The sequence below is a fragment of the Lutjanus erythropterus genome, chromosome 1 (genome assembly GCF_056507025.1).
Source record: "Lutjanus erythropterus isolate fLutEry1 chromosome 1, fLutEry1.hap2, whole genome shotgun sequence".
Classification (NCBI taxonomy): Eukaryota; Metazoa; Chordata; class Actinopteri; order Lutjaniformes; family Lutjanidae; genus Lutjanus; species Lutjanus erythropterus.
The window spans coordinates 28,592,502-28,613,257 of NC_139317.1; the positions used below are offsets into that span (position 1 = coordinate 28,592,502).

At 41.7% G+C, this 20,756-nt stretch overlaps 1 protein-coding gene across 2 annotated transcripts; it reads left to right on the forward strand.

Moving 5' to 3' along the window:
• The first annotated feature begins 5,655 nt into the window (after positions 1-5,655).
• Positions 5,656-14,992, forward strand: dldh (dihydrolipoamide dehydrogenase). Of its 2 annotated transcripts, XM_084718884.1 has the most exons (12): positions 5,656-6,134; positions 6,274-6,585; positions 7,617-7,677; positions 8,806-9,063; positions 10,410-10,470; positions 10,591-10,721; positions 10,831-11,000; positions 11,100-11,316; positions 11,434-11,607; positions 11,718-12,432; positions 12,596-12,851; positions 13,304-14,992. In XM_084718884.1, exons 1-12 carry the CDS (start codon positions 6,081-6,083, stop codon positions 13,307-13,309), a joined length of 2,415 nt encoding a protein of 804 aa, XP_084575010.1. In that variant the 5' UTR covers positions 5,656-6,080; the 3' UTR covers positions 13,310-14,992. The 2 variants fall into 2 exon arrangements, with proteins under 2 accessions (XP_084575010.1, XP_084575020.1); XM_084718894.1 differs by lacking the exons at positions 5,656-6,134; positions 7,617-7,677 and having other exon boundaries at positions 6,476-6,585.
• Positions 14,993-20,756: the final 5,764 nt, after the last annotated feature.

Here is a 20,756-nt window from a genome sequence, read left to right on the forward strand (position 1 = left end):
CTCCGTTCAATAAGAATCAATGGGAATTACTGCACGAGAGAAAGGATGAATGGGCGGCGGGGCGCAAGACCTCTTCCTTTGTTGTCCCCCTGCGTGTCACAGAGCTCCTGCTCTCACACACACACACACACAAACACACACACACACACACACACACACACACACACACACACACAGTTATACACACACACAGAGACAATAGGAAAGCACTTCAGTTAAACAATCGACCTCCAGTTAAACAATTTTTTAACCTCACACACACACACACTTTGAGGGATGTGATGGGAGGAGTTTCTACTTTCTTCTGTTTCCTTAAAGACACAATTAGAGAGTATCTCCTGGCATAAATTATGTTTTAGAGGAAAATGTCCACTTGATGCTGCTGAAGGAGGGATGAGGATGAGGAGGGGGGTCACTTTCCATCCCACCATGCCTTTCAGTCACGCTTTGCTGGCGTAATCGGAAAATGTGTGCCACGTCATGGTGATGAATGACTGATAGTGTATTGGCCTAATACAGAGAGAGCACCAGGGACCTCTGAAAGTCGGGATGAGTGTAAATAAAAGGCTTCAGGAGAGGGATTTTACGCCACGCCACATAGGAGCATTGTATGTTATTGGGGAGGGGACTGAAATCAACTGGTTAAATGAAATGAGCAGTTCGGAGCAGCGTCCTATAGCTAAACACACATACGAGTATGTGGAAAGACGGTGGCAGGCAGGGATAATAGTGTTAAAGCTTTAAGGTTAAAGGCCCCTCAATCAGTTTGGAGGGGTGTAAAGAGCACATCACGGACACGCAGCCGCATTAGACACATAGAGGCTTCTCATTTATCTACACACACACACGGAGGGAATTACAGCTAGCAGGGTCATCAAACAAGGACGACACCAGCTCTGCACACAGCCATGCAGTGTGTGTGTTGACATGATAGGCTGACAGTTGTTCACAGTGGTGGAAAGTAAATTTAGTACATTTACTAGTATCATACTTAAGTTCAGTAGGGGAGGTACTTGTACTTTACTTGAGTATTATTTGACTATGATATTAAACTTAAAGCAAGAGGAGTGTTTCCACTGCTCGTTTGGGGGCTATTGAAAAAAGCTCACCGTATTTCAAAGCAATCACATAACTGCTGTAGTATCTAATAATGATTCTTAAGATTTTTTGTATGCGGCTCAAATTCTTTCAGATGTCAGGCATCATATGCATTTAAAGCAAAAATCTATTTCTATTTTTGCAGAAGACTATTCTATTGGTAGGCTTTAATTATTTGTACTAAGTTAAAAGCAATTTTGCATTTTAAATTACATTTTAGTTTGATGAAATATGTTCTTTTCCCAAACAGGAAAGTATGTCAACACAGACAAACAAGGTGTTTACATTAGGCCATGTCGCTTAGGGGAAACTATAACATAGAGTTAATCTCATAAACTAACAATCAACACCTAGAGTTTATTAGCATAGTTTGTTAATGTTCATTTTTAATCAGTAACCTAGAGATTAAAATGAAATATCTAAATTCACAGTCATCTAAATTTTAGACAGCAGAAGAAAAGTACAGTACATCCAAAAAGTAACTTTGAAACCTCAAAATCAGCCTCATGCCCTTAGTTACAATTATGCCAATCTCCCCTACTTTTAACTGATAATTTAAACAAGTTTCGTTGTGGAATCAGATTAATAAACAAATAATGATGATGTAATAATAAAGATAAAACTTCGATCCCTGGAGGAAAATCATAAACTACCTAGCAGAAAAAGTACAGAAAACAGTTGAATTTGCTCCATCTTTACCAGCTGAATCATTAAAGTGATGTACACAATAGTGCATAAATATTTACATTCCAACACTCATTCAAGTTTTTATTAGTGTATCACATGAAATTGAAATTCTTGTGTTTCTGTGACCTTAAAATGAGCTGTTTATACATATAGAGGGAGCAGATCCACTTCCATGGAGGTCACCATGTTGAGCCACCATGTTCAGAAGCCCAGAATGGACAAACCAAACTCTGGCTTTAGATACGGACTCTTTTGCAGTTTTCGTGAGTTTTGCAGGTGCCATAGGTTCTCCTACATGCTTGAAAGAGATGGGTTTTCTGTTTTTTTTGTTTTTGTTTTGTTTGTCATTTTTTGTGCTTAAAAATTTTATTGATTGTTTTATACAAAACTAACATTGAACAAAGATATTGATTCATTCAGGGAAGGGTGAGATGAGGTGTTTGCAACCTTCAAGCATCCACTACTAAATCCTGCACACTGGTCCTTTGAATAAATTTTGATGTCAATACTTTTGTGCTTTTGTTTAGATGAAAAAATTGAAATATGTGACTTTCACTTGTACCAGAGTATTTCTACATTGATGGTACTGCTACCTTTACTTCATTACAAGATGTGAGTACTTCTTCCATCTCTGCTTGTCATCAGGGATAAGTTAGTGGCGGAGTGTGAATGAGGGCCTTGTTGGGGGACAGCAGCAGACCCAAAACACTGACTCTGTGCAGCTTCAATTAGAGTTGTTAATTAAGACCCCCTCCTCCTCTTTCCCCCCAACACTTGTGAGTGTGCTCATATGTGTAAACACTAGAAGTGGTGTGCCGTCAGTGTAGCCTCTTGTTCTGCAGTGGGCTCAGTGGTAGGATGTAACTAAGTACATTTACGTAAGTACTGTGCTTACATGCAAATTTAAGGTACTTGTGTGTTACTTGAGTATCTTGGTTTTATGCAACTGCATACTTTTACTCCACTACATCTCAGTGGCAAACACTGTACTTGATAGATAGATAGATAGATAGATAGATAGATAGATAGATAGATAGATAGATAGATAGATAGATAGATAGATTTGGTGGGGGTTGCTGAGTTCTGGAGGTAGAGATGTCTGCTTTCTCCCCAATATAATGGAAAAAGATGGCACTTGGTTTGTTTTGCTCAAAGCACCAGAAATACTTGAAAAACAACTTTTTCCGGAAATCATGGAAACCATTGCTCAAGATTAGGGGTTTGATACTCGTATTGTTCATGATATATGATTAGAATTTTTTAACGCTATTATGATAATAATATTACAGTATTATGAATTCATATTGTGATAATGACAATACTACAGTGGAGGAGTTAGTTCCAAAAAGTCACTTGAGTAGTATGGAGGATTTTTGGTTTCAGTAAACCACTTTAACATGAGTGTGAATATGAATGTATGAACATTAATGGCGTCCTCCTCAGCTGAGCAGTAACCTCTGATCCATTAGTAGGTGCAGGCTTCCTTCTGCGTGGTGATATGGTTGGAAGGCATGGTTTGGTCGAAAGAAAATAGTTCCTACATGAAACTGCTCACAAGGTCTTGTGTAGGTCATAAACCTCTGAAGGATGTGAAGACGTTTCTGTTGAGTTTTTCGAATGTATTTGTTTGGCATGTTGAGCACCAAAAACAGAGTCCCAAACTCTGGAACTCACACCAAAACCATCTAGAGGAATATGTAGCACTACAGGTAAAAGGAAAAAGATATGATTTTGATTCTGTGGCGAACTGTCCCTTTAAGTTTAATCAAAGGTATAGCCTACCAGCATCTTCAGTTACTTCACAGCCAGAGATAAGCTCATAATAACATCCTGCCAACAAGTGCGAATTCTTTCCCCACATTTTTCTGCGGATAAACACACATATGCAAATGAGACAGTGGGTCCAGCGTGTGTGGAGTCGGTGTTATGTTCCCTGACTGACCTGTACACAGAATACTTTCAGGGACCTACAGTATATTGAGTCTATGGTAATTGTGGTTGTAGTCTATAACTGTTATGCCTGTATGGAAATGTGATAATTTATTATCAAACATTATATTATCAAACAGATCACTGTTTATGCAACCGGCCATGCTCTCTCTCTGTGTCTCTCTCTCTGGTGCTGTATTATTGTGGGAGAGCAGGTGCTGCTGCCGGACCCAATTACCATACAGCTGAAAGCACAAAAAACTTTACTCCCTCTATGTGCCTCCCCTCCTCCTCCTCCTCCTCATCCTCCTCCCCCTCCTTCTCCTCCTCACAAAGTCCCTTAATGACAGCCACGCGAGTGACACACCACCAAGTCTTTTTTACTGCCTCTACCAAAGAGCAAGTACGGGAAATACACAGAGGCATGCATCAGTGGAGAGAAAAGGTTTAGGTGTGCCAGCGTGTACGTGTTTTGGTGTGTCTTTGCGCACGGTTTCGACTGTCTACCAGAGAACTTTTACCTGCAAGCACACAACCTCGTGTTTATTTATTCAAAATGGTTCGAAATATAATTTAGGAGCATAAAAACAAACTGGGAGTTGGATATATGGGTGGACTGTAATGAGTGAATTGTAAATTTATGCGCATAATTTTCTGTTTTTTTTCCCACGTTTATTTTATTTAAGAAGGGACAATTCACATTATTCAACATGATAACTGATGTTTGATTGATTTTCATCTGCAGGTTGATAAAAAACATAAAAAAGATTTTAAAAAAGGCACATGCGCACAAAACACGCCCCCAAGACACATTACTCAAGCAACTTTTGTTGATAGTTTTAAGAAACAGCTCGAGACTTATTATTTTTATTTCTTGCTTTTAATTTATTTTATCTCTTTAACTTACACCTTTTACCTCATACATCTACAGATGCTTCTCATCCGTACAGATCGATCGATTTAATTTTCTCCTGTAAAACATACCTTAATTTACATTGCCTTGTATGAAATTTGAAAAAGCGTATAATAATAATAATAATAATAATAATAATAATAATAATAATAGTAGCAGTAGTACTTGTATTGTTGTTCTTATTGTTCTTATTGTTTTTAAAACCGCAGACAAAAGCAAAGTAAAAACATAAAAGAATGATCTAATCTTGGCATTAAAATGATATTATTTTCAAACGGTCAAACTCCTTTTATTTACCATTAAATCAGTGGATCAGAGTACCAGCATTTATTAGACATTAATCAGGATGACATAATTACTTGATGAGTGCGCATTTGGAGAGGTAAAGTGTAGGACATGTAAGCAAGAAATAGAGATAAGGTTAATGGGAACAGATCGACTTGTTTTGGGGGTGTGAACATGTGAACACCACGGCAGGGGTAACACCATAGGAATGTGGCGGAGCAGATGGTCGTTGTAGCGCAGTTGGGACGGCTGGCTGCCGGCTGGCCATGCAACAGGGACGAGGACAGGCCAGCCAAGGCTTTAGTTTAGCATAACCCCAAAATATGAGAAGAAGCCACCTCCGCCACCACCACTGCTGCTGTGTGTATGTAGAAATCACTTGATGCGCGATGTGGAGGATTTCGTGCAGAGGTTAAAGAATTTGTCGGAATGTAAATGGGCCCCGTGTGTGTGTTGTGGAGGAGGGAGGGAGGGAGGGAGGCATCAGGGGAAGCAAGGGGTTGTTGCACATTTAACAGCTCACTAGCCATTTGGTCTGTCCCCTTTGAGAGAAAGAGAGGAGGGGGAGGAGGAGGAGGTTTGCAAAAGTTGTGCGCACCCCCTCCTCTTTCTATTTCTTTGTGATGGCCCCAGGGCGGACTTGTGGTGGTGGTGGGAGGGAGGGGAAGAAGAGGAGCAGAGGGGCTCATTTGCATCTTATTACCCTTCGTCTGCTGGCCCGTATAAAACCGTGCGCAGGGCAGGAGAGCCATCAGACACACGCACAGAAGCAGAGACAGAAAAGAGACGGAGACTTTAGGATCAGCTTATCATTATCAATCAAGTGGGAAAATAAACAAGAGCTGCCTGACTGGAATTAACTCTCTGATATTTCCATCGCGGATTTCATTCCGGGGATCTTTCTGCTGAGGATTACTACTTTACACTGTAAAACTTTTATTTTTTTTTTCTCTGTCTGTCACAAACTTGCGCCTCGCATGGGAAAGTAGAGAGGCAGAAGACACCAAAGGAAACTGCACCTTCCCTCCTCCTGTCCTGTGCGTCAAGACTTCACCTTGACTGTGATCATAACGGACGGAAAACTTTTCAAAACTTTCTCCATGATTGTTTGAGCTGGGCTACACGGACCTGTGGAGCTTTCACTGCTTGTTGAAGGGCTGTCAACACAATGGGACGCCTGTGTCTGCTCCTGGTTGTCACCCTCTCCCTGCTCACCTGCCAGGTAGGTCCAATAATACATTAGAATCATATTAAAACTGTATGCTCTGGTTTTAAAAACTTTTTATATATATATATAAATACTTAAAAACACATGCCGAGGTTACCTGTCTCAAATACCCTGGGCTCATCATGTTTTGTAGGTTTTGTGCTCTGGAGTGTTTGAGCTGAAGCTGCAGGAGTTCCTCAACAAGAAAGGGGTATCAGGAAACGCCAACTGCTGCCCGGGTGGAGGAGGCTCCTCTGCTGCTGCTCAGCAGCATCAGCAGTGCGAGTGCAAGACTTTCTTTCGGGTTTGTCTGAAGCACTACCAGGCTAATGTCTCCCCGGAGCCTCCCTGCACCTACGGCGGGGCTGTGACGCCCGTCCTCGGCTCCAACTCCTTCCAGGTGCCAGAGACCAACGCGGACAGCTTCACCAACCCAATCCGCTTCCCTTTCGGCTTCACATGGCCGGTGAGTGGACCATAGATATTTTTATGCAACAGTACTGAAGAACACTAATATGCGTTTAAAGTTTTGGTATAACATTTCTGTCTATTTCATGATTAAAGCTACTACAAGGAACTTTAATATTTTGATTATTTGGGCGCCCCTGTGTACAAATCAGCGGTGTTTCCAACATATAAAAACAGCAAAATATAACATAAAAAATTATAACATCTAAAATGTAAACACAGGCTCATTTCACCTGGTTTCTGGAAGAATCCAACCTGGTGGCAGGCATTACGAATAACTATACAGAAATAGCCGATCCTCTCACTGATGGTCATGTTAACCTATGTAGGTCATAAAGAGGCATCAGTAATAAATTGAGACAATTTCATAAACAGTTAAAAACTCCTTATAGTAGCTTTAATGTCACATTTATGAGAAGTAATGTAAGCCAGAGGCAGACTGTAGAGTTATTATGGTCTTATTCCACTGGGACATATTAGCTTTGAAGAGTGCAAAACGCAACAGATGCTCCCAAACTCAACACTTGTGAGGGTCTTTGTCAGCAGTGTGTGAGAGGGGCTATTGTAGTGTTTCTGTGCTCTTTGGTGGGATAAAACGGGGAGGGGAGGAGGAGGGCGTGTGTGTGTGTGTGTGTGTGTGTGTGTGTGTATATGTGTGTGTGTGGAGAGTAGAGGGAGGAGGGGGGGGGGGTTTAGTTCACCACCAAACGCTTCTCTCTCCTCCGACCAGGCAGGCAGGCGTGGTGGGAAATTTAACATCCTCTGAGTTGGCACATCATTGGCAGCGCAGCGTGAAATTCCGCCTCGTTTGGTTTTACGGCGGTGTCAGAGTGTGATAGTAGCAGGGGTGTGAAAAGGGAGCAGGTAGTGGTCCTTATTAGGCCCCTAATCAACACGGGAATTAGGCTGTGAAGTTTATTGGGAGGCCCTCTAATGGCCCTCTGCAGAAGGAGGGAGGGAGGGAGTCCTCCAGGCCCAGCAGCTGTTGACTCTCTCTGTCTCTGTGTCTGTCTGTCTGTCTCTCCTCAGGGGACGTTTTCACTGATCATTGAAGCTCTGCACACTGACTCCCTGGACGACCTGACAACAGGTGGGTGGCAGGAGCAGTGTAACTCAAAGACAGGCCAGAAGGCTAATGGTGGTCTTGTTTCTCTCCCAGTAGAATGGTTTTCACTTACTGCTCAGTCATTAGCAAGCAGGTTTATTTATATAGTACATATTAAAATTTAAAATTTTAAAAATCATTTAAAATCCATGTAATAAATTAGATTAAAAGAAGGTAGAAAATTCATAAAAAGTTATTAAAATGAGAGTCATGAAAGAGAAGGACTTCAAAATAATGTAAAAAGGACAATAATAAAACAGTGACTTCGACTGGATGAAAAGCAAAATAATTACTGTAATTATTAAAGTTAAGATAGGATAGAAATATATCAGCATAGTGATATTATAAGAAAGGGAAAATAGAAATAAGTATGTAAAAATATGTGCATCATATGAAAACATGCAACATATATATAAAAATATGTCATGAGATATGTTATGATAGTAAACTGAAACATTAGTGTTACATTAATATGCTGAAAACTATCTTCCTTTTTCTGAGACTTAAAAAGTCTATAGATTTTATGCTAAATGACTCAATTTAAGACACTTCCACAGAAAACTTCTCTACAGCTGTAAGTATATTTATCATGACACTGGGAAAAGGCCACCCACTGTTTTTGTAGGCGCCAGGTGAGATTTGCACCTGTAGTTGGGATATTTGCTGTTGTTATCTTTATGTCCTGCTCTTATCACTGCACTAATGATGACTAACTGACCACAGCACGTGAGCGTGTGTGTCTCTGTTGGTGGTGGTGGAGATAATAAAAAAGCTGATGACACTAGGTGGAACCCACACTTTGTTTCCCATCTTAAAAGGTGTTTATATTCAGGCAGTAGCATCCAGCTTGGAACCATAAAAAAGTACTATTTCTGGCATCAAACCACCTCCCCAAAACAAAATATGTGCTCAAAAATAATACATATGTGCAAATGTCTTTCATAACAGCATAAACAAAGACATCTTCATCTTAAAAAGAATATAAAGACCTAAAAACTCTTAAACAAATGACATAAAACTAATAATTTTTTGACTCTACTGCAGCATATCATGATGCTGTTATAATCATTCAGTCACAACACTATCAATAATAACATTCACTGATTTTTGTAGACAACCCGGAGCGTCTGATCAGCAGGATCACAACTCAGCGTCACCTCACCGTGGGAGAAGAGTGGTCCAAGGACATGCAGACAGCTGGCGGGACTGAGCTGCGTTACTCCTACCGCTTCCTGTGTGACGAGCACTACTATGGAGATGGCTGCTCGGTCTTCTGCAGGCCCCGAGACGACGCTTTCGGGCACTTCACCTGTGGCGAGCGCGGGGAGATCATATGCAACTCCGGCTGGAAAGGACAGTACTGCACTGAACGTAAGTAAGACGGCTGATGGGAGCAACGTAAATGTTTGATGAAAGGGTCAAAGAAAACAGTGGTTCATCTTAGTTAATATTTAAGTTTACTGATAGCTGCTTGTGAGAGAGATAAAGTGAAGGAGCAGGTAGTAGGAGATGATGTTTACATGGTTCATCTGAGCAATAAAAATCTTTTACATTGGTTTTGACTTAGAGAAGACTCATAATCAGCTTAAAGAATATATCATTTTACTGCTATAAACTAATATTGATGATGCAAAGTGTATAAATAACTTTTCAAAGTTAATCAGTGGCCTATATTTATTGTTTTCCACCTCCTAATGCAGGGCCCGTGTGCAACAGGCGTCAGTTAGTTATCCCATAGCACCAGAGGCCTCCATTCTAATGAGCCACAGTGGCTCCTCAGTAATTCACACGCCGCGTGCCTTCCATTAGACCACTGGGGCCTCCTCGCCCCAAACCTCCTCCCCGATTGGCCAAGTGGGGGTCCTGTATTGTTGCGGCCCGGGCCGCTGATTGGTCGAGCGGGGTTGTGTATTGTTGTGGAGGGGGCAGCTGCTCGGTGAGAGGAGACAATGGAGCAGCTGTCTGGTGGTTAGCTCCACACAGACCAGCTGGCCCTGGGGGGATGAGGAGGAGGAGGGGAGAGACAGGAGGAGTGGAGGAGGGAAAAGAGGAGAGGAAGAAGAGAAGGAGGAGAAGAGAAGGGGATAGGTTGATGGAGGAGGAGAGGAGGATCAGAAGTAGGAGGAGAAGAGGGGGGCCAAGGGTGAGAAAAGGGACTTCTGACCCACAGTCAAGGGGAGAAAGGAGGCTTTGTGTGGGACGCTTTTGTGTTGGAGAGCAACCATGTTAAAGGAGAGGGCTTGTTGGCTGGTTCCACCGTTTGGTGACCAAAGCTGCCGTAGCTCCCTGTGGCAACTTTTTCACTAACTTCTGCAGCATTGACACATTTCGACTGGTGGTCAGGGGCAACCTGATGACCCCAGATTATTCTCAAGATTTTATCATGTTCCACTTTGGCAGCTTAGTGTCTGTGACCACCAAACATGAGCCACAGAGCTTTCTCTTTATTAGTTTGCTATGACAGAAAGGTAAAACTAGAGAGGGAGGATGAAAGACACTGTAGACAGACAGACAGGGAGTAGACAAATTGGAAACAGAGGCAGGCCAGCAGACAAGCTGAAAGAGAGGCAAACAGATAAGAGGGTCGGGGCGCCAACCAGGCAGGCAATGGTTTGGAAAGGCCATCTATGAATGGGGAGACTGATGGAAGGCAAACACATGTTTCCAGGATAGGACTTCCCATGATTCACCTGTCATATTTTGTTTCCTCCCTGCAGCAATCTGTCTTCCTGGCTGTGATGAAGAACATGGCTTCTGTGATAAACCTGGAGAGTGCAAGTAAGTTAGAAAAAACACATCCTGGAGTTGCTTAGATGGATAAAAAATAGGTAAACTTAACATCTTTGTTTAGTTATGAGCAGTGTTAAATTAATGTTGTGTTCCATGTTGTGTTCCCAGGTGTCGTGTGGGCTTCAGTGGGCGTTACTGTGACGACTGTATCCGTTACCCAGGCTGCCTCCATGGCACATGCCAACAGCCCTGGCAGTGTAACTGCCAGGAGGGCTGGGGCGGGCTCTTCTGCAACCAGGGTGAGTTTACAGAGAGATTTACTACTACTTGTTGGGTCGATATGCCTTCTTTATTTCACATTTAAACTGTATTTTTTCTAAATGTTCTTTCTGTTGTTGATGTTTTCAGACCTGAACTACTGTACCCACCATAAGCCCTGCCTTAACGGAGCCACCTGCACCAACACTGGCCAGGGCAGCTACACTTGCTCCTGCGCGCCTGGATACACAGGTGCCAGCTGTGAGATCCAGGTCAATGAATGCTCTGGAAATCCGTGTCGCAACGGAGGCAGCTGCACTGTGAGTGTCCCTGAAGACAAGACTGATCGATAGAAACAGGTTTATTTGTGGCAATGAGCCTGTGTGTAACCGCTTTTTTCAACATTATTTCCAATACAGGACAATGATAACAGCTATAAGTGCACCTGTCCACCTGGTTTCTATGGCAACAATTGTGAGTTAAGCGCCAATACCTGTGCGGATGGGCCTTGCTTCAATGGCGGACGCTGCGTCGACAACCCCGAAGGTGGCTACTTCTGTCAGTGCCCAATGGGATATGCTGGCTTCAACTGTGAGAAGAAAATCGACCACTGCTCCTCCAACCCCTGCTTAAACGGTATGTCGTCCTCTGTGTTTGGAAGTTCACTGACGCCTACAAATAAACTTAAACCTTGAATTAAAATATTTGTAGGCTAATGCTCTGTCTTTGTCTCTATCCCTATCCCCTCTGCAGGTGCAGAATGTGTGGATCTGGTGAACTCTTACCTCTGTCAGTGTCCTGAGGGATTCTCAGGTCCTAACTGTGAGGACAGCAGCAGTATCTCTGGAAATTGTCTGTCCTTCCCCTGTCAGAATGGTGGGACGTGTCAGGAGGGAGTGAACGGCTACACCTGTACCTGTCCTCCAGGTATGATGGCACTCAACAGATGTGTCTTGTTTAAAACATAGTTCTTTATGATTTTTATGTCGCTGTATATTAGTTTTGTTCTAGATATTTAAACTCTTCTTCTTCTGCAGGGTATACCGGTGAAAACTGCAGCTCTCCCATCTCCCGCTGCCATCACAACCCCTGCCACAATGGAGCCACCTGCCATGAGCGTGGCGGTCGCTATGTGTGCGCCTGTGTGCCTGGCTACGGCGGTCACAACTGCCAGTTCCTCTTGCCCAGGCGGCAGCCAGTGGTGGATGGACCAGATCGGCGATATTCTTTCCCTGACAGTGAAAACAGTGAAGACGAGGAGGATGATGACAGCGGATTCCCCTGGACAGCCGTGTGCGCTGGTGTCTTCCTTGTCCTTGTGATCCTGATTGGCTGCTCAGTGCTGGTGGTCTACATTCGGGTCAAACTGCAGGACCGGCACAGTCACCACGGCGACAGTGTCCACAGTGACAGCCACGAGACCATGAACAACCTGACGACAACCAACAACTGTCTCCGCAGTGACAAGGAGCTGGGTGCTATGATGACAACATCAATTAAAAACACCAACAAGAAGGCGGATTACCATTCAGACCTTGGTGGGTCATTGGGTGGTCTGAGTGGAATCAGCGGGCTCAACGGATCGGAGAAGAATGGCTTTAAGACTCGCTACCCCAGCGTGGAGTACAACCTGGTGCATGAGCTGCGGCCTGAGGAGCTGTCGCTGTGTAAAGAAGATGATGAGCCAGAGGTTAAATGTGAGATGCTTGATGAGTCGGACTCAGAGGAAGGATACAGGAAGAGACAAAACAGGTACATAACTGTTGAAATATATACAGACACTGCTTGGAAATTTTATTTGTGCATATTGAAAAATGCCTGGATAGAAATGAACACATCAGCCTAAATGCAATGACAGCACATATTGCGTGAAGGGCAGCATTTCTAATGTGTTTGCTTTTTGTTCGTCCCACAGTGATGCATCAGAAAAGGAACACCTGAAAGAGTCACCGAGCTGCAGTGAAGCAAAATATCAGTCATCCAGCGATTTGAACTGTCACGCAGCAAGCGATCTTCAATACCAGTCAACTAGTGATATCAAATACCAGTCAACCAGTGATATTGTATACCACAGTCCCAGTGACAGAGGGTACCAGTGTACCACCGACACCAAATACCAGTCCGTCTACGTCATGTCGGACCAGAAAGACGAATGTATCATCGCCACAGAGGTGAGTACACACAAACAAGATTATCTGCCTGAAAGATATATTCAGGTTATTACACAGCATTTCTGAATAACTGAATGTTACTGAGGAGCAATTTAAAAGTAATATTTTGTGTCAAATTATGGATTTTTTCAGTTAGTAGCCATGTAAAAAGTGGGATAATGTACAGTGTGTGGGTCATTATTTTGAAATAAATCCTGACAGGACGCCTTGAAGGGATTTATTTCACCATAATGATCCACTCACTGGACATTATCACACTTATTACATGATTACTTACATTTAAAGAAATTGACAGAAAATCGTTTAAAATTGATTTAACAGATTTAAAAAATAATTTTATTGCTACCTCACAGTCCATGATCAGAACCACATCCATAGCAGCAGTCATAGCTATGTTCTCCTATACACATATGAAAACACACTAAAAACTGATTTTTTATTCTTCGTTCTAGGTATGATACCAGTCCAGACGAGATCAGACGGGACCAGTTTCCTCTGGTGGATGGCGGTCCACACACACCAGCCCTGAGCAGTAGAGCTCAGCTCGTCTCCAGGAGGTTTTACTCCTGCTGTTTGCTGCTGTTCCCTGGGATTAACCGGAGGACTTTGAGCCAAGGTGCTGCTGAGCCAGAGCGGAGTCAGTGCCAACTTGGCGAGGACTTAGTACTACAGTAGTACTACGGGTGATTTTTGACCTACGATGGATGCAGGTCTAATGCTGACTCAGTGCTATGGATGACATACCAGAAGACGGTGCTAGCACTAGTACACACTTTGTACAGAGACAGCGCTGAATGAGTACTCGTGGAGAACTGATGAAGAGCTCGTTTGATGTCTGAATTGATGAACTCCTCTCTCCCAATAAACTGCGGAGTATTGACTTGGATGTTGAGCGATGATATTGTAGTACCTTGGAGTACTGATTGAATGAACAGTGTAGTACCTTTGGAGTACTGAGAACTTTTTGAAGTACTGTTGTAGTACTGTTATGTGCTGTGGTTTTACAATGCAGTGTAAAAACTGTTGTGGATATTGGACAGTTCATGTTTTGTGCAGTGCTGCAGAGTAAAAGGTGAGGTCGCTGTATTCATTAGTACTTCAGCTGCTCTTTAAGTCTCTTTATTGTTAAGAATTCCTTCAAAAAAAATTCAGTTGAGCTTTTAATAACAAAACGAAACAAATGGATGAAAAGCAGCTGTACAGCTTTAACTCTGCAGCACTGACAAACACAGAGTTGGCTGAGCTGGTTCTCAGCAGAAAATAGAGAACTGAAGACTCCAGTAGTGACTGCAGATCGATCCAACATGGATCCTGTTGGGCCATACTGGCCCCCTGACCCCTGAAGGTTGTGATACACAGGGCAATGTTTTGGGCAGGGCAACTTTGGAAACACAATAATCAGCATAAGAGAACATACAAAGGAATAAACGTCAGACAAAATATAAGAAAGTCTAATGATCTAATGACATAATTCTTTCCAGGATCACTTGTTTGAAATTAGTGCAGCAGCTACTTAAGCCACAATTTTTCGACAAAATCGTTCAAAAAAGTTGAAAACAGATCCTGACCTGTGATGCTGCTGTTGTGTTTCCAAGTAAGCTGAGCTATAAATGACTAGTCTTAACTGCCAAGACCTCATTGCACTATGGAGGCGTGCGTGTGTATGTGTGTGTGTGAGAGTGTGTGTATGAGTGCGTGTGTGTACAGAAGAGGTGATGCCTGTGTGTGGTGTCAAATGTATGCACTGCCCACTCCCACTCCCTTCACTCCCAGTCTTCCACTATTAGCCAATTGAAGGACACTATCACCCTGCCTGCCGTTGGTTTAGGATCATTTGTTTTTATTTTATTTGTTATCTAAAGAAAGATGATGTATTCTTTTAATTTAATTATGTAATTATTTGTGTTCCACTCTTTTGTGATTCTTTTTGTTAAACCTGTTTTAATAATTTAAGTTGGATTGTTTTTATTTGGCAGATAATGTATGTATGTAAGTATGTTTGTATGCATGTATGTGTTAGGCACTTGAGACCCCTGTGACTGTGTTGTATTTAAGAGAAAAGTCGTATGTACAGAGCCTGTCATTTTTATTACTGGAAAACAGCGCAATATTTTTCCAAAATAAAAGAGGAATGAAATATAGCATGACTGCTGCTGAGTGATTTTATAATTTATTTGTGCTTTACATGCACCTGATGAACAAATATGACAATTTTGACAAATAAGTAAATTCCTGCTGGGTGTTGTGATTGTGCCAGTGGTTTTACCCCACAGTAAAATGTGTTATGTTATATATTTAGTGTGCAATACTAATGCTTTAGCTTTGGGCTAACTAATGATTATTTTCATTGTTGATTCATCTGTTGATAATATTCTTAATTAATCAAATTAGTTGTGTGGTCCATAAAATGTCAGAAGATGGTGAAAAATGTCACTCAGTGTTTTCAAAATAACATCCTCAAATATCTTGTTTTGTCCACAACATAGAGATATTCAGTGTACTGTCATAGTGGACTAAAACAGGAAAATATTCACATTTAATTAGCAGAAGTAAGAGACTTTTCGTTCTTAAAAAAATACTCAAATGGACTAATCGATCATCATTCATCGTGATTCATTTAATCGTTGACAACTGATTAATAAATAGTTGTAGCCTACTGTATCTGTTTCTTAGCCTATGCATTTGGCATTCTCTTTGTTCTTAATGTAGCAGATTGTATGTAACTTAAATGGCAATAGCTATATATATATAATGTTGCTTTTATTCGAAGAGAAAATTTGGAAAATGTGGAGACTTCAGGGTGTGTCAACCTGGCTGGGATGTTGATGGGCATACATGGCCTTGTTTGTTTGGGGGCTGCTGCCATACAGTAATAGGTGTTATACTGTATATTTAGTGTGCATAAGTCACGCTTCAGCTGTATTTAGGGAATGGCAGAGGGAGTTTTGCATCATTACGAAAGATGGAAAAGCTAAACATTGGCATTTTTACATTTACATTTCCCTTAAAGAGTAATCTAACAAATTCAGGCTGAGAGATTTGTTGTCGCTAAGTGATAGTGTGTTTGTATTTGCATGTGTGTGTGTGTGAGAGAGAGAGGGAGAGAGAGAGAGAGTGCGTTCGTCTGACACAGCAGAAGACTGTCTCCTTGTGGAACCACTAAATGAGACAAAGACACACCCCATAATCATAGACCGCTTAGCTAGCCTCCTCTGAGGCCAGAGCCATCTCTTTGTGTGTGAGGGTATTTGTGTGTGTGTGTGTGTGTGTGTGAGGAAGAGTATTTTTATGTATGTGTGTGAGTATGTGTGTGTGTGTGTGTGTGTGTGAGAGAGAGAGAGAGGGAGAGAGAGAGAGAGAGAGAGAGAGAGAGAGAGAGAGAGAGAGAGAGAGAGAGAGCGAAAGAGAGAGAGAGAGAGAGAGAGAGAGAGAGAGCGAAAGTCTGTGTATATATTTGCATGGCTATGTATGTGTGTGTATTAATATTAGTCTTTGTCTTGGTGTGTTTGTGAATGAATGTTTTTTTTCTATGATCCTGAGTACATGAGTATCAGTGTTCGTGTGTGTGTGTGTGTGTGTGTGTGTGTGTGTGTGTGTGTGTGTGTGTGTGTGTGTGTGTGTGATCTTGTTTTAAGCAGAGGGGTATTTATAGCCAGAGAGAGAAACCACCAGTCTGGATTTAGTCCCGGTTGCCCCTGCCTGACTACTCTCTCTGTTTGTGTGTGTGTGTGTGTGTGTGTGTGTGTGTGTGCGTGCGTGCGTGCGTGTGTGTGTGTGTGTGATTTAGCGACCACTGGGAGTGTAGAAGTAGTCATCAAAGAAACTCATCTGGTTTGCAGTCTTATAGAAATACACACGCACACAAGATGATGAAATTGGATGACAGATGAACAGACATTTACTACAATTACAGAGGAAAAACTGTGTTAAGTGTCGACATGGAGCACATTAGCACACACACACACACTCACTGTGACACACATAAAGACAGGTCATGGCCTTGTTGACTAAAGTTAGAGTCACGATAACAGAAAAAAGAAAAGAGAGTCTTCTTCAGTTAATTTATTCCTTCATATATTGATACAAAATCACATCCACAGCTCATCTGATTTTACCAGAGGAGGCAAAAATGCACACTTTCTGTACTCCAGCAGAAGTATAGATATTTGTGTAAAAAAAAAAAGGCTATGGTAAAAGTAGAAGTTCTGATTCAACATCTTTACTCAAGTAAAAGTGAAAAAGCACAGGCTCTGAAATGTACTCAAAGTACAAAAGTAAAAGGTAGCCTACTGAAGGACATTTTTACTGGCTGCTTCTGTACAAAGCTAACTGAACCTCACCTTTTCTCTGCCGCAGAAGCTCCCTCTCTTGTCTTTTTCTTCTTCAGGGTTGGGTCAAATGCCTTTGAAATGTTGACAGTTACTGAATACAAATTGTATAGCAAATTTCCATTGGACTACAAAAAACTGTAATATGGAATGGATTTACCTCCACTCGTCTTTTCTGTGTCGGAGCTCCAGCGTTGACCACTAGAGTGAAGGAGGTGGTACCGCCAATCCGAACTGTCCAGGGTCTGTTTGTGAGGAAGTCCAGTATGCAGTTTTAGAGTATGGTACTCAGGCCCAGAGGTGGCATCCTCTGTGGTTCTGTTGGTTCTGGATGCAAACTGGTCTGGAGGGTCCAAGCTGAACCAGCTTCTCAAAGCACTTCATCAGAAATGGGGTGAGTGCCACAGGATGGTTTTCATTTAGACTAGACATTGCAGGCTTTTTGTTCAGATCCTTATTAGTGTGTGTAAAAAGTAAAATGAAGTCAAATAAAGTGTGAATTGAAAATGTCTGGAGTCAAAAGTACAGATATATATGTGAAAATGTAGGGGATAGGGGGTCAGTAAAGCAAATATCCAAGTAAAGTACAGATACCTATATAAGTACAGTACCAAAGTATTTGTACTTGCTTACTTTTCAACTCTGGATTGTACAGGCCAACATAGGGACCTGCTGCCCAGTGGTTGCACACACACACACACACACACACACACACACAGGAACAGTTGCCTTTCCAAAGACTGCAACTGTGACTGCTCAAAAAGTATTTGCTTGTATTACACATGCGGCCGGCAGTTGTTAGCACATACCATGCTAAGCTTTTTAACTTAACTTTTTTTCACTGCCACAATAGCTTTTCGCTGAGTTGGAAAATCACAGGAGACAGGCTTAAAGCTGGTCCTTTGTTGTTGTTAGGCTGTCCTCCGGCCCCGAACAGTCGCACACACTCACATCCTCCCTCTCTGCATCTCTCTGGTGTCAATAGTCAGACAAAGCCCTGGTCACTGGCTGCCATATGCTGCTCTGCTGCACATAAAGAACAGCACTCTTTGAACTTCTGAGGGGGAAATCGAAACTTCTTCATGCAAACGTATATATAAGTGTTTATTAGATCCGTCACATATTCACATGGACCGGTTTCTTCTTTTCACATGTTACTTCTTCTTAACTCTTAAGGATATCTAAGTTATACCATCATTTATATTGCAGGATTTTGGAGCTCCAAACATAGGTGATGCTTAATGCTGACAACAAAAGCAATACAAAATGTGCACACAAATTTGAAATGATGATATATTGTCTCTTTTAGTCTCCCCCTCTTTCTCTCCTACTCACACACACACACACACTCTCACACACACTTTTTATTCTGACAGCGAGTAGGCAGGACCGTAGCTAATCCACAGAACAGGCTGTTTAAGTGTGTCTCTGCTATAATCTGATTAATCTGTCCATTCATACGCTCCTCTCCTCAACTCTCCTCTCACAGATCTGCTTGAATATATATGTGTGTGTATGTGTGTGTTGTGTGTTTGTGTGCGTAAGCATGCACGTCGATGTCCGTTGGTTTGTGTGTGTGTCTGTGAGAGAGAGATTGCTGGGAAGAGGGTGACAAGGGGAGAAGAAAAGGGCTCACACTTGGCCACTGACCCTTCTTTTGTCCACACACTGGTCACCTGTCATGCACACACACACACACACACACACACACACACACACACACACACACACACACACACACACACACACAACAGTACTTTGCAGAGAGCGGGTGAAACTGGGGCTCCCTTGTGAACTTGGATATTTTACATTTTAAACCTTAACTTAATCATTATATTGGTGGCTTGGTAGTTTGATAGGTAAAATGCTATCTTGCTGATAATTTGAGCAACATCCCCTCCCCCCATCTTGGCTCAACGATGGCTCAAACATAAATCAAACAATAGAGTGTTTACACCTACGTCACAGTTTAGCCAGAAACCCGAAACCAACATTGTGAACTATCTCGTTTTTTTCCTCTTCAACCAATTTTAAAAAGAAGTAAATTGATAAGAAACTAGTTTGTTCTTCTTAAATGCTTTTATTTGGTTGACCAAAATTGGGTTGGGCGATGTCTACCATATTGGCATAGGAAGATGTCCAAAGTGAAAGAGACGGACGATGACACTGTTGTTTTTGGAGGGAGGATGGGTGGTTAGCTGTCCCATAACAGAAAAGCCAACTTGCTCACCAGCTAACCACTGTAGTCACCACCACTTCCCACTGTCGCTCTGACGGGAACCTCCAGCTGTGTCATTCCGCCGAGAAAACTCCTCTGTGAAGGAAGCAGGCAGATCGACTTTCACATCCATGCCAGGCGAGTGTCCGACAAACATCCTCATGCCAGGTTTAAAAGAAGCTTTTTTCTTTGCACCAATGCCAGTAACTTAGTTGTGTTCAAGTGCTGAAGCTTGAAACAAAGTTATCCGTCTAGCTATACTGAGGAAGCTAAGCATTGACAACAATAACAGTATGATAGAAAGACACAGTAACAGCAGCTCCAATGTAAGCAAGCGTCTTGGGTTCATCTAATTGGACAGGTTTAATAAAAAAATAATAATAAACAGGACATGAGGACGTAATGTTAGTGCAATGAGCAGCACCAACAGCGTCTCTGAAGGGACACACTACCTCACACAGAGAGGGTTTTTAAATCACTGTTTAAATAATTGTGTTACAATGGTTGAGGGCTCAGTAGTCGATGACTGACAGCCATCGGCAATGGACAACGGCATTATCTATTTGCGTCTATTTACTTTCAGTAACTCCAACATGGCCGATGAACTGACTGGACTGATGATGTGCTGTGAAAACACATCTGCAGCAGGTTACACTAACAGAACAACTGCATCAAACAACACAACTAGTTAGCACAGTTTTTCCTCAGTGTAGAGACCAAAGAAGAGGCCTTTTTGTGTGTTTTATTTTTATCTAAAGAAAAGACCTAAACAACCTTGTAAGACACGGTGTTCTATAATAATCTCAAACAAACTTTATAGCATACATGTTTTTAGACTAATATATGATTTAACATGGTATAAAACAGTTCATTACAGATTATCCTGTTAGATTAAGTGTTTAGTGTAGTTGTTATTCAAGTATGTTTGCATGTGCAAGAATTAATTTGCAGGGCCCAGATTTTCTTCTTTGTAGCATGTGACAATGTCCATGGTATTTAATATGTAATTTATTAAAATTATATTTTGTCTTAAGACACTTGTCACTGTGAGAAACTTGACCCTGAACATCTGGATTTGGACTTCATAAAAGTCGGCTGCATTTTTTGCTTTGCAATTACATAATTCAAAGACAATTTATGCCTATTTCTGCACATTGTGGTCATTTTATTAAAGAAGGAAGGCAGAAACACTTGAAGTTAAAAGAAAAATTCATACAAACAAAAATGATATACACATTAGATTTATTATTTAATGAAATACATTTTTTTCAATTTTTCATTTTTTTTTATTTATTTATTTTTTTTTATTTGAGATAAATATTGTATCATGGACTTTATTTTGTGGTGTTATCCCACCTT

What these genes read in the sequence shown, in the direction of transcription:
- dldh (XM_084718884.1), top strand. Translation starts at nt 6,081, where the DNA reads ATGGGACGCCTGTGTCTGCTCCTGGTTGTCACCCTCTCCCTGCTCACC. An exon ending in CGGGCTCTTCTGCAACCAGG is followed by an intron (nt 10,722 to 10,830) that starts GTGAGTTTACAG and finishes TGATGTTTTCAG; the next exon opens with ACCTGAACTACTGTACCCAC. An exon ending in CACCTGTACCTGTCCTCCAG is followed by an intron (nt 11,608 to 11,717) that starts GTATGATGGCAC and finishes CTTCTTCTGCAG; the next exon opens with GGTATACCGGTGAAAACTGC.